Source organism: Poecilia formosa, unplaced genomic scaffold (assembly GCF_000485575.1).
Source record: "Poecilia formosa unplaced genomic scaffold, Poecilia_formosa-5.1.2 Scaffold281, whole genome shotgun sequence".
Classification (NCBI taxonomy): Eukaryota; Metazoa; Chordata; class Actinopteri; order Cyprinodontiformes; family Poeciliidae; genus Poecilia; species Poecilia formosa.
The window spans coordinates 105,599-118,516 of record NW_006800220.1 but is presented as its reverse complement, the minus strand read 5'-3'; the positions used below and the strand labels follow the sequence as shown (position 1 = coordinate 118,516).

Genomic DNA, 12,918 nt, shown 5'->3' with positions numbered 1-12,918 from the left:
TGTTGGGATAGCGCCTTAGCATTAGCTTCCTCTAAACACCGTGTTGGGATAGCGCCTTAGCATTAGCTTCCTCTAAAAACCGTGTTGGAGTTTCGTGTTTGTCAGGTTTTTATGTCTCGGCTGAAGATACTGACACTGTGAGCCTCTGTGTGATTTCCTTAAATGGGAGGCTGGGACTTAATTTTAGTTCAGTTTTTCATTTGGTAAAATATGAACTCTTTTTGCCTCTATGACTTTAAAACCCACTAAATTAAATTAAAGTTTGTGGTTTGAAAGTGACAGAATGTGGGGAGGTTTGGTGATGAAAGGCTCTGTAAGGTGAAAGCAGTTCCAGCTTCTCTTGCGTTACCCCAGTTTAACCTGTGAATAATGAGTTGGCGGTGCCAGAAACTGCCGGCTCACATCCGCAGGTTTTCTCACCCAAAGCACCTTTATGAAAAATAAACCCAACCACAAACGCTCCTATCAGCACTTTCCTCTTTCCTTTGGTGCTAAAATGCAAACGTGCGTCAAACTGATAGTGCCGTTTTGTATCAACCTGTCGGAGTCTTGAGAACCGGTTTGTCCTCATATTCCACCTTGCTCAGTGTTTCTTCTCCTGTTCTCTTCTGGATCTGGTTCTGTTGATCCACTAAGCTGCTGTCAGATTCAGGGCCAACCGTTTGGGCTCGGCCACAGAGGTCTGCGCATTCCTCCGCTGGGCGTTCGGCTTCTCTCCTCGTAGCGTCTCTGTTAGGTGGAAAGGTTGGGAGTATTTCACTTGGATGGACCCGGATTCCCTCTGGATCCGCTGGCTTTGACTCTTTCCAAAGCTCTGATGTTTTATTGGAAGTGGAGTTCAGGTGTATTGTGGTGAGACTGAAATGTTTGGAGGGAGGCTGGGATCGGGTTTAGCCGTGGTTGGGGTTCCGGCCAGGGAACTTCTCACACACACCAAACACCGACACACACACCGACACACACACCGAACCTCTGAGGAGGCTTTAAAAATTTGTCAGCGCTCCCCCCCAGCTAATGACGCCCTCAGCTGTGAGAGCTGACCCCCTCCTGCCCTCCAGGCTCCCGCTCCTCCCCCAGCCGTGCCTCACTCCTTAATGAATGCCAACTGAGGCGCTGCGAGAATCCCAAACCTCCAGCATGTTTCCTACCAGAGCCCGAAAACAGGGGGATCCTCATCGCCCCTGTGGAGACGGACATCTTAAAGCGGAACCATGAATCCGAATACATCAACCCCTCTAGTTAGGGCTGTTAGTCATGAAAACCCATGATAACTCATGAAAACTCATGAAAACTCATGATAACTCATGATAACTCATGATAACTCATGATAACTCATGATAACTCATGATAACTCATGAAAACTCATGAAAACTCATGATAACTCATGATAACTCATGATAACTCATCATGTTCCTATTTTCTTGAGGATAAAACTGAAGCCTGTGTTTTACAGAAGGATCCTTGTTTTGAGATTTTTTTTTTCTTGAATCAGACATAAATATAGTTGACACCTGATGTGAGATGAAACAGAAGTGGGGACTTGAGTCGTTAAAGGTGAACTATTCTGCTTCCTTGATCAGGTTAGGATGTAAGCTAAGCAAAACATGTTAAATACATTTTATTTACTCAAAATAATTCTTAGTCTGTTCAGTTCTGCCCATCTTGGGTTTTAGGGCATCTTGTCACTTTAAATCCAAATGAGCTGCTGCTGCCCCCAACAAAAAATTTAAACTGCAAACTGATGCACAGCTATGCAACCATACATCTTTGAAAAGCATTAGTTGAGCCTCCTGCACAACCAATAAGAAAACAGCAAGTGGTTTCTGGACGGTAGGTCAAAAACAAAACATGTCGTCTTTTTCAGCAGCCACTATACAACCAGCTGACCAAACATGCTGGAGCTCCGCTTGGGTTGCTAGGTAACGGGTGGAATTCTGCTGGGGTTGCTAGGTAACGGTCTGGGCTTCTCTGGGGTTGGTAGGTGAGGGACAGTATCTGCTGATTTGTGACGTTACATTCCAGAGTTTTTTTTAAAAGTCAACTGAGAATAAAGTGGAAATAATGAAATCATAATATTATGACGTTTTTCTCATAATATTACTTTATTCTCATATTTTTACAGCGTCCTTCTTGCATTATTTCAACTTTATTCTCATAATTCCGACTTTATTCTTGTAATATGATTTTATTTGGGTAAAAAAAACAATTAGTATGACCCTCATACTCTGTTATATATCTATATAAAAACAGAGGAAATATTTAATTCAAAATGTTTCAAACTCTTCTAATAGAAACATTTCATGGCAAACTGAACAGATAAACTCGTGTTTGGCTGGAAACACGTTTCTTCTGTAGGTTCTTTTTCTGCTACTGATTGTTGAAAGGTTTCATATGCAGTGACCCCTGCTGTTTAAAATGAGAACCACAGTGAAAGTCATGCGCCCCACTCATCAGGTGAAGATCCTCCGAACCCTGGAGCTTCAGTCTTTGTCTCAGCCGTTTCTCTCCCTCCTCACCCAAAGCCAAATAAAACCTCTCAGCAACTTCTGTTTTCCTAATCTGTGAACTCTGACAGAGACGCCCTCGCTTGAAAGAAAGACGTCTCAGCATGGGGTGATGTCCTGGAGTCAGGGAGAAGCTGAAATAACGTTCCCTGGAATGTCTGCGTTGAGGCCACCAGACCACCCTGCCATCTCGCAGTTTCCTTCTCTGTGTTGCTACGTCTGTTAGCAACAGACACGCCTCGCCCACCTTCACTAATTGGGCCGACTAAAAGAAACACTAAATGTGTTCCCAGTTTTCCTCATGGCAAGTTTTTACATCTGTAAAATTCACATTTTGTAGATTTTCTATTAGGGATTCACCAGCTGCAGTTTTCTGGTCGATCGCTGGTTTTACGCTGTATGCTCTGTACAATGGCTGCTGGAAAAGACAGTGTTTTGTTGTTGATTTTCCATCCAGAAACTACTTGCTGCATTCTTGCTGGTTGTACAGGAGGCTCCACTTCTGCTTTTCAAAGATGTGCGGTTGCATAATTGTGCATCTGTTTGCAGCCATTTTCATGTGTGAGTGTAAACTTTGAGTTGGGGGGCGTGGCCAGCAGCAGCTCATTTGCATTTAAAGGGACAGGACGCTTTAAAACAGCTGGAAATAGGCTGACCTGAGGAGACCAGAAGCTCATTATCTAAGAATGATTTTATGCAAAAAACAGTGATGAATATGTTTTGAATAGGCCATACAGAGATCCTAAACTGTTCAAGAAAACATTATTGGGTCACCTTTAAATGCCATCGTGTTTGTCGCTGCGGTAATGTGGTCACATGTTAGCACAACAACATTTTCACCGTTGATCACCAGAGGAACGTCGTAGAGACAGAGAGGCAGGTTAGTTTGCATGTCGCTGAACTCCCAGCTGCCGCAGCAGCTCCTCGTTTCCAGAGGTTGGAGTCGCAGCCGACTGAAGGTGCAGCACCTGCAATGGGAAGCAGCCAGAAGGGGTCACTGTTGTTGTCATTTCTCCACTGAATAAAGTTTATTTTAACTGTTTGTCCTATGGTTGTGACTTTACAGTGAGAAAAAGATTATTTTTTAAAGTGGAATTGTTGGTGGAGTGCAGCAATAAATTGAGATCATATTCAGTTGTTTTGTTTTTGTTTTCACAGACAAAGGTTGTTTGGTTCATAATACAACAACTGTTTCAGAATAACGTCACTGTTTTATTCACTGACCCAATAATGATCGATATTATTTTCAGCAGTAAAATGTTTACTTTCTTATTTTAAAAAGGAAACAAATTATTTAGTTATTTAAAGTATTTCTAATATTATGTAAGAAAAACAATGGCATAAAGAAAAATCAGAACCTGCAAAACTTTTTACATAATTAATCGTCAGAATTATCTATAGAATAATCAATGACTTAAATAAATTGTACGTTGAGGTCTTACTGTAGAGCAGGTGTCAAACTCAAGGCCCGAGGGCCAAATTTGGTCCACTGTAGCTTCTTATGTGGCCCTCCAGACTCTAAAGAGAAACAAAAATAGAGACTTCAAGGTAAATTTTATGTTACCAAGTTTTTATTTCCATTCTGCCCTGTTACATCTCCAGGTTATGGAGTTCCAATCCTGCCGCACTTTTTCGCGCTGATGCATAACCGTGAGTTTATAGCAAATTCTCCGCAGAAATTATCAAAAACTTTTGGGTCAAAGTGAAGCTAACTCCCACCTGCAGGTGGCAGTATTTCTTGATTCTACTCCACTGCTGCCTCAAAATTACTTACAGCCTGTGATCGATATGCGAGTAACAAAAACACACATTTATCGTCAAACATATTTCTTGCATATATTCATAAAATCAGTGATTTTTGTTTGTTACTGTGTTTCTGGCGGCCCTTTAAGATCATTCGTGATCTTGATGCTCCTGCAGATCTGAGCTGTAACACAGAGCAGGTTTCTGTTTGGGGGGAACTGCTAACACTTTCTGCTCATGTCTGTGTTAGCGGGCAGCTGAGAGGGTTTCAGCAGACGCCCTCTCTCTGATTGGCCTTCTCGCTGCTCTGCCAGATGCGCCGCGCGGCACCAGACCCTGGAAGATCCTTCAGCTGAGCCGCACACGGACTGCACCATATTTAGTCATCAGGCCCAGCGCCGTCCGTCTCAATCTGTCCCTCCGCCGTTTCTCCATGTCTGATCTGCTTCTCTTTAGTTCATTACTTGTCACTTTTGCTGCCTGCCATTTATCTTTCATGCTCCTGTTTTCCTTCACCTCATCTAATTTCTCTCTCCTCTTTTCCGTTTATTGTCTCCGTCATTGTAATTGGCCTTTTCTCCACATGTAGACGTTGGTAATTAGAAGCCAACAAATCGATCAGTTTCGTGTCCATAATCTTCCCAGACACCTCCAGCTTCACCACAGCTGTTTTCTTTACGGAGTGCTTTCCCTGACAAACACTCAGTTAAACTCAGATATTACTTTAAATACTCCTACAGGTTTTATTCTTTGCGTTGTTATTTGTAAAGTTACACAGTGATTTATCTACTGTTTCTATAAATAAAAAAATGCTACATAAATATTTTTGGTTTCAAAATCACTTAGTGAGCCCAGGTCGTCGTTACCTAGCAACACAGCCAAACCTTCCCTGCTACCTAGCAACCCCAGCAGAGCTCCAGCACGTTTAGTCAGCCGGTTTTGCGCTGTACAATGGCTGCTGGAAAAGACAAGTGTTTTGTTGTTGACTTACAATCCAGAAACCACTTGATGCTTGCTTATTGGTTGTGCAGGAGGCTCCATAGTTGCGTTTCTGTTTGCAGCCGTTTTCACTTGCAAATGTACATGTTGAGTTTGGGGGGGCGTGGCCAGCAGCAGCTTATTTGGATTTAAAGTGACAGGACACTTAGATAACAGATTAAAATCTCATCTAATGATTTTGTACAAAAATGTAATGAATACATCTTGTGAAGCCTGTAAGCTGATCCTAAACTGTTCAAGGAAGCATAATAGTTCACCTTGAAGGTTGTCTTTGACTTTATGCTGAAACATTTTAAGTGGAAAGTGTTACAAAAAAGTATTTCATTTAAATGAGTTTAGTAGATGAGCAGCAGATGACATGGAAGCAGCTGTACTCCGTCCTCTGCCTTGTAACTCCCAGTCTGAGCCTGAGAACGGCCCAACGGCTCCTGGGCTCTGAAGAGGGGTCCCATTTACCAGACCACTTGCTTCTTTATTGGGGGTTTCTGGCTTTGGACCCTTTGCACAAGAAAAGAACTTCTGTTTCTTTCTATTTTGGACTTAAACCCCTTAAAGCCTCGACTGAACTGGATACGGAGGCGGCCTTTTGTTGCACCGCCATGAAGAGGGATGCTGCAGGAAAGGAGACTGTGGGGGTATGAAGAGGTGGCTGGGCTTCATTGTAATTTAATAAACACCTTCAAAAGAGCATTGGAGAAACTTCTCCACTCCTCAGCAGCTTTTAGTGAAATCTTCCAGATTTGATAAAAAATGGGGGGATTAGGGAAGGAAAAGCTTCAGGCGATTCATACGTCTTTCTCTTAGCCGGGGCTTTTTCTCCCAGCACCACCCAAATCTTTCTCTCTCTGGGCGGAGCGGCCTCTCGCCTGGCTGTGGGCGTTTCAATGCAGGTATCCGTCTGCACCCAGAGCCTTAAAGGCTTCAGCAGAGCCTGAAAGCCCCTCATGTGGGGAACAGTCTTCAACAACTATCACTTCTGGGGAATTTTCTGGTTCGACGACAGAAGATAACGCCGACTTTAGAAAAGGTCATCTGCTCAAAAACTGAGCAGCAGCGGCTGATTGCACTTAAAAATTACTTTTTGAAGAGACTTAAAGGATGGATGTTTATTACAATAAGAATTGTTCCATGTTGAAGTTATTGTTTGGGCTGTTGGAATAATGTGGATCAAAGCCTGAAAAGGTTGATGTGCATTTTATTTTATGCAGTGGATGATTGGCATTTGATAAATCAAGTCTATTGTAATAGTTCAAACATCAAATATGCATTAATATCCTTATCTCCATTTTTGTGGGTTCAGCCAATCAGCTCCATAGAAAATCAACGGCGCTCCTGGATTGGCTGCAGTAACTCGTCAAGTCGCTTTGCAACCAGCTGCACATTTACTGGAAAAGAGGAAAACTTTTTAATCGTAAACAGAACCAACATGTCTGTATGACCCAGGAAAGCTCAGAAACTCACTTTCATTTTAGCTTCTGTGTCACGTAGATATTTTACCCCTCAGAAAGTTCCTCCAGTCATTTTGTTTCTTCACGTTTCAATTTGAAAACTGGCTTTAACTAAGACTTCTCGTTGTGAGACGACGCTGCAGTCCAGAGCTGTGGAAGCCACTCTTCTTCTCTTTTGTCAAGACTTTCCCTTTCAGCCGAGGTTCGACCCGAGTCGCACGCAGTTCACAGCTTTGCACTCCCACATGGGGATTATGCGGGTGACTTCTGCCATGCTTTTCAAGCCTGACCAGAAGGTGGGGGCAGTTTTGACCTGAATAGCAGAAATGAATGAGCGAGAGGCATTGAAATTCAAGATGCAGTCACTAGCAGCCTCTAATGTCTCTCTTTAAATGGTCACTTCCTTTCACTTGGGGCCTCATTTAACTGTCTGATCCTTGACAAGCTTTTAGTCAACGAAAACATTCACTCTGGCACTAGAGATTCATTTGAAGCTCCTTTATAAGGGCAAGCTTAATGTGGGTTTAAAGACGTAGCTTTGTTTTATGTGTCACTTTCCAGCTTCTGTCCTGTTATGATAAAGTTTGCCTGTGACACTGACCTTTCTGCCTGTTTCTCTCTTACAGGAAGGACTGGAGTGAAGGGCCACTGAGCTCAGACACTCTCCTTTCACTGAGTGAAAAACTCACAGCGCAGAAACACACGGACGCACCTTTCAGCGTTCTGCACAGCCCAAAGTCTGCAGGCGTCAACTCGGCCCTTTGAGCAGGATGAGGGAACCCCTGAGCTGCCCGCTGGGCTTGTTCTTCCTGCTAACTTCAGTCTCCACTCACAGTGCCACCAACCCTTTTGCAGGACAGCAGACGTCCTTGGACCCTTGCTATGATGAGGCCGGAGCTGCAAGGCGGTGCATCCCTGAGTTTATCAATGCCGCCTTTGGTAAGGAGGTGACCGTGTCCAGCGTCTGCGGCCGGCCTCCTTCCCGCTCCTGCAGTGTCGTTGAGCGCAGCGACGATCGCCCCTCTGTCCGCGCGTGTCAGATCTGCGATGCAGCCGACCCCCGGCGTGCCCACCCGGCCTCCTACCTTACAGACCTCAACTCAGCCCACAACCTCACCTGCTGGCAGTCGGAGAATCTGAACACGTCGCCCCACAACGTGACTCTCACCCTCTCTTTGGGGAAGAAGTTTGAGATCACGTACGTCAGTCTGCAGTTCTGCTCGCCCCGACCCGAATCCCTGGCGATATACAAAAGCATGGACTATGGCAAGACTTGGATGCCGTATCAGTTTTACTCGTCACAGTGCAGACGCATGTACAACAGGCCCAACAAAGCAACGATTACCAAACAGAACGAGCAGGAGGCGCTGTGCGCAGACGGCCACACGGAGATGTACCCTCTCTCTGGAGGACTTATCGCTTTCAGCACTCTGGACGGACGCCCCTCCGGCAAAGACTTCGACAACAGCCCCGTCCTCCAGGACTGGGTCACAGTCACTGATATTCGTGTCGTCTTCAGTCGGCCCCAGCTCCCCAGAGAGCTAGCGCTGGGCTCTGGAAGCAGCGTTGGAGGAAGGGACGACGACCCGATGGCGGTAACGTCAACGTTACCAACCTACTTCTATGCAGTGGGAGACTTCCAGGTCGGCGGAAGGTGCAAATGCAACGGGCACGCCTCGCGATGTCTGAAAGACAAGGAGGGGAAGCTGGTGTGTGACTGCAAACACAACACAGAGGGGCCTGAATGCGACCGGTGCAAACCCTTTCACTACGACCGGCCGTGGCAGAGAGCCAACGCTCGAGAGGCCAACGAGTGTCTGCGTAAGTCCCTCTGCTTTTCTTCATTAGTAGGCAACGCCGTCTGTGCTGCACTTGTTAAATCCTGTAAATATTTATGGAAGTGGTGGACAGAGGTGCAGAAAAAACATTTACTCTATAGAGCAGGAGGGTCAAACTCATTTTTGGGCCAAATGAAAAATCTGAATGTTCTTAAAGGGCCGGTGTGCCAGATTGTATTGATAAAACCCATTAAGCTGTTAAAATATCAATAAGTGTTTCTTAAATGAAATAATCGCTGATCAGTCCCTCCAGGATTTTGTGATTGTTTTTGTATTTTTTGCAATCAAAATTCCAGATTTTGTGGAACTAATTTAGAATATTTGTAAGGAATTTTGCGCTAATGTACGACGTTAAACGTTTTGCTACTCGTATCGATCACAGACTATAACTTGACATCACGTGATCCTGAGGCAACAATCAAACTCAATGTTTTTGACCAATTTTGAGGAAAAAATTGCAGCAAAAATCAAACAGAAAATGTGGGGATCTGTTGATTTTGTGTGAAAAACTGGAGACTTGTCGATGCAATCTGGAGTCTAAAGGGCCACATAAAAAGCTACGGCGGGCCAGATTTGGCCCCCGGGCCTCCAGTTTGACACCTTTGGTATAAAGAATCACAGTTTGTAGTTCTGGGAATCGTGAATCGATTCAAAATGCTCAAATTTTGATTTTAAAAGTTGTTTAGTGTTATGTCCAGTCGGCCATCGTAAATATTTTGATTCTTTCATAATTTTTATTAAGCCAACCTAATAATGGTCTTAAGTTTAATTTGATACAAAACCTACTTTTGTTTAAAATCTCATATATTTAACACACAATAGAAACTTATAGATTTCTTTTAAATATTCTAGTCATTTAAACTCTTTTCCTCTTTCCAGTCACACAATTTCTACTCAGCTTGAACAGAAAAATTAGTTTCTGAATCAAAGTTTGATTACCGAAGTGGTAAAATTATGAGATGTTATTTCTATAATTAAATGTTTAAATTTACAAAACTTAAACTAAGGTATTAAACTTGAAGCTCACCTCTTATATTTTATACTTTTCTTGCAGATATTTGACCGTTTTGATGTCTTTATTTTCCTGTAGTCGTTGACAGATGGTCATATTTTCTCTTGTTCGACATCAGAGATTTTCCATGGCTTTTGTGTGTAAATATGTGAAATAAATCCAGAAGTGTGAAGGTTTGAGGAGGAAACATACACTGCAATAATATTCTGTTTTATAGATCAGCTGGTTTTTATCCAGGTAAACATTTAAATCCTTGCTATCAATGTTTAACTCCTGATAACTGTAGAAATATGAGCCATAAATTCATCTTAAGGTTCTGGGAAGGTGAACAAAATGGACTGGAAACTTAATTTAATAACAGAGTCTACTTCCACATTTTGCTCTTTGCATTTAATTCAAATGCTAGGAGCTTTGTACTTTACTAGTTTGTTTTGTGAAGGGTGAAAAACTCTTTACTGCTAGCAAGTCTAAACACAGGATGACAGGATCTGGAGCCACTGGCGCTCTGCAGGGCCAGGCCATCCAAGAATGTCATTTGGCTGCTTTCTGTGCAAGTCATCCTGTTGCTTTATGAAACCCGACCAAGAAAAACTCCCAGCGTGTCGAGCAGGAACGTTTCTGCGCTGATTATATTGCATTTGATTAAAGATGAAGTTTTATCAGTGCACTGGCTTCAGCCTCGTTTGTTCTGGTAGCATAAATAGACTCAGGCTGAGCCAGCTTTGCTTGTCATAGGAATTTGTTAGCATAGGAAAATAAAACCGTATTAGAAACCGCTGTCCCCACTTTAACCTTTGCTCACCGAAATGAAATTACAGCCAGAGGGAGGAAAAGAAACAGTGTGTATTTTTCTAACATGTTGTAATTACCCAGTGAGCTGGCCTGAGGTCATATTTAGCACCGAACGGTGCCAGATTTGTTTAAAGGGACCAGGAGTGACAGCCAGAGCGGTAAGGCCAACAAATCCATCCTTTCCTCACCAGCTACTCTGAGCCTCCAGCGCCAACCTCAGCTTGGCTTCAGGCGGGACTTTAAGCCTCCATTTACTCAATGCAGACGGATGCAAACACACTCTCAGGCCTTTCTTCAACAATATCCTGTCAATCCCTCAGTGGGCCCTCGCTCACGCTTTTCCACACGCCCTCCTTCAAATGTCCCGTGGCTGCTTGTGAAGTGTTGTACCTGCTTCCCGTAAATCTCTTTGCTGTGGGATTGATCCGTCACTTCGATCCAGAGCCTCTGGACAGGACCAGCAGGTTTCTGCTGGCCAGCTCCGATGACCTCATCCTGCTGCTCAGGCAGGGCGGTTCAGGCCCGCTCGCTGGTTGCACGCTATACCTGCTCATGCATTTAAACATGGCAGGACGTTACTCCCACTTCGTCTGCAGAGGTTCAGGGTAACTGTGTTGAGAACATCCGTCTTTGTTTTTCTGTTTCATGCCTTCCTGAAGTGCTGGACCAGAGCACAGGTGTCAAACTCAAGGCCTAGGGGCCAAATCTGGCACGCCGTAGCATTTTATGTGGCCCTCTGTGCTCCAGACGCAAAATTACATCAATCAGTCCCTCCAGATTCTGGCAGAAATTTACACAAAATCAATAAATCCCAGAATTTTGTACTAGTCCAAAATTGTGAGTTTATTGCAAAAAGTGTCAAAAATCTTGGGCTGAAGTGATAGCAACTCTCACCTCCAGGTGGCAGTATTTCTTACTTCTGCTGCACTGCTGCCTTAGATTGACTCAGTCAAGTTACACTGCAAAAACATTAAATCTTAGAGTATTTTTGGTTTGGTTTCTTCACTTGAACTGAGACAAAACTAACTTACAGGACATTTTCATCAAGAAATAGAAGCTTGTTTTAGGCCAATAATTCCTCAATATTGATGAAAAAGTTACAGTTTCACTGGCAGATTAAATTATAACATGGAAAAATAGGATTTATAACATAGGAGACAATCTAGAAATGTATCAATATTAAGGGATTTCACTGCAAAAACAAAACCTTACCAAGTATTTTTGGTTTTTTTGGTGTAAATATCTTAGTACAGTTGAAATAAAACAAAACTAACTTTTCACCAAAATATGAGCTTGTTTTAAATTGATAATTTTGTAAGCAGTGATAAAAATATGCCAGGTCCTCTGGTTGTTTATTTCACCAATAATGAGACATTTTCCCAGGTTCTAAGTGAAATAATCTGCCAGTGGAATTAGTATTTTTAAACCAATATTGATTTAAGACAAACGCCAAAATCCTGCTGAAAAGTTATTTGTAAGTTAGTTTTGTCTTAGTTTGAGTGAACTAAGACATTAGCACCTGACATCAGATAAAAATACTTTATGTGGCCCTCTGGAGCCTTGAGGGCCACATAAATGGCTTTGGCGGGCCAGATGTGGCCCGCGGGCCTCGGGTTTGACACATGTGCCCTAATTAGTCGTCTCTTAAATTTTTACCCCAAACAAAAAAAAACTTCCACCGACGGTTTGTGTGATTCTTCTCCAGTTTTCCTCAATGTTTGACAAGCCTTGCACCAAGATAACCGTCTGCTGTCTTGGCGAGCTCACTCACACACACACACCACTCTGTCCACCCACACACACACTCTCCACACACACCTATGTGCCGCCTTCATCGCCATGAATCGTCCCTGAAGACGCAGGTTTACAAATCCCTGCTGGAGCGGTGGAAGACGGCGGCGTGTTTGCGCGGAGCCGCGGAGGAAAAAGCCGTGATTTATCTCCGCTGCGCCTGAACCGCAGGACCGAATGAGGAAACGGATAAACGGAGCAATTCGGCTTCTGGCTTCTCTGTTGGCCTGGCTGAAGTTATAATGTAAATACTTTATGTTGATTTAAAGATCCGGGGCACTACATCACGCCTAATAGAGTCTGCCAGCACGTGACGTACGTGACGTCAGGACTCTGCCGCTCCGCCATGACGGTCATCAAAACCACCAATGTGCTCAGAAAACGGACATCTGGCAGCCTAATGTCGCTTCTGTTTAGTTGATTTTACTTTAAAATGGCCGTAGGATGGTCGGCTGCATAAACAGACAAGGACAGAAACCAAACGTGTTATTTTACTTTAGAACTTTTAACAGAGAAAGATACGACAGCAGCCGTCAGTCATGATGACTGTCAGCTTCGGTATGAGCACGGATTTACAGAAAACTTTTTACAAGAAAAGTAACGTTCATATACTTTATAATGTGGCGACACTCGATGGAACTCAGATTTTGTGGAACTTTAGTTTTAATAGGTTGCTCAACAGCGCCACCCTGGGAATTTCACCTTTTGTTTAAGGCACACAGGTTCGGTTATGCGAGGGATTGAAACATCCGAGATTAAAGTTTACAAAAACCATTTATTAAATTCTTTAA

General features: G+C 43.5%; 1 protein-coding gene and 1 long non-coding RNA gene across 2 annotated transcripts in view; one reads left to right on the top strand and one right to left on the bottom strand.

Moving 5' to 3' along the window:
• The window catches only part of ntn2 (netrin 2), a 59,111-nt gene that overhangs the window by 8,117 nt on the left and 38,076 nt on the right, over positions 1-12,918 (top strand). Inside the window, exon 2 of the mRNA XM_007571449.2 lies at positions 7,321-8,515. Within this exon, the coding sequence (XP_007571511.1) occupies positions 7,465-8,515 (1,051 nt within the window). The 5' untranslated portion in view covers positions 7,321-7,464. The remainder of the gene's footprint in view (positions 1-7,320; positions 8,516-12,918) is intronic.
• LOC107838586 (uncharacterized) overlaps positions 3,178-12,918 on the bottom strand; it is a 27,384-nt gene continuing 17,643 nt past the window's right edge. Inside the window, exon 2 of the long non-coding RNA XR_001664674.1 lies at positions 3,178-3,472. This is a non-coding gene — a long non-coding RNA (uncharacterized LOC107838586). The remainder of the gene's footprint in view (positions 3,473-12,918) is intronic.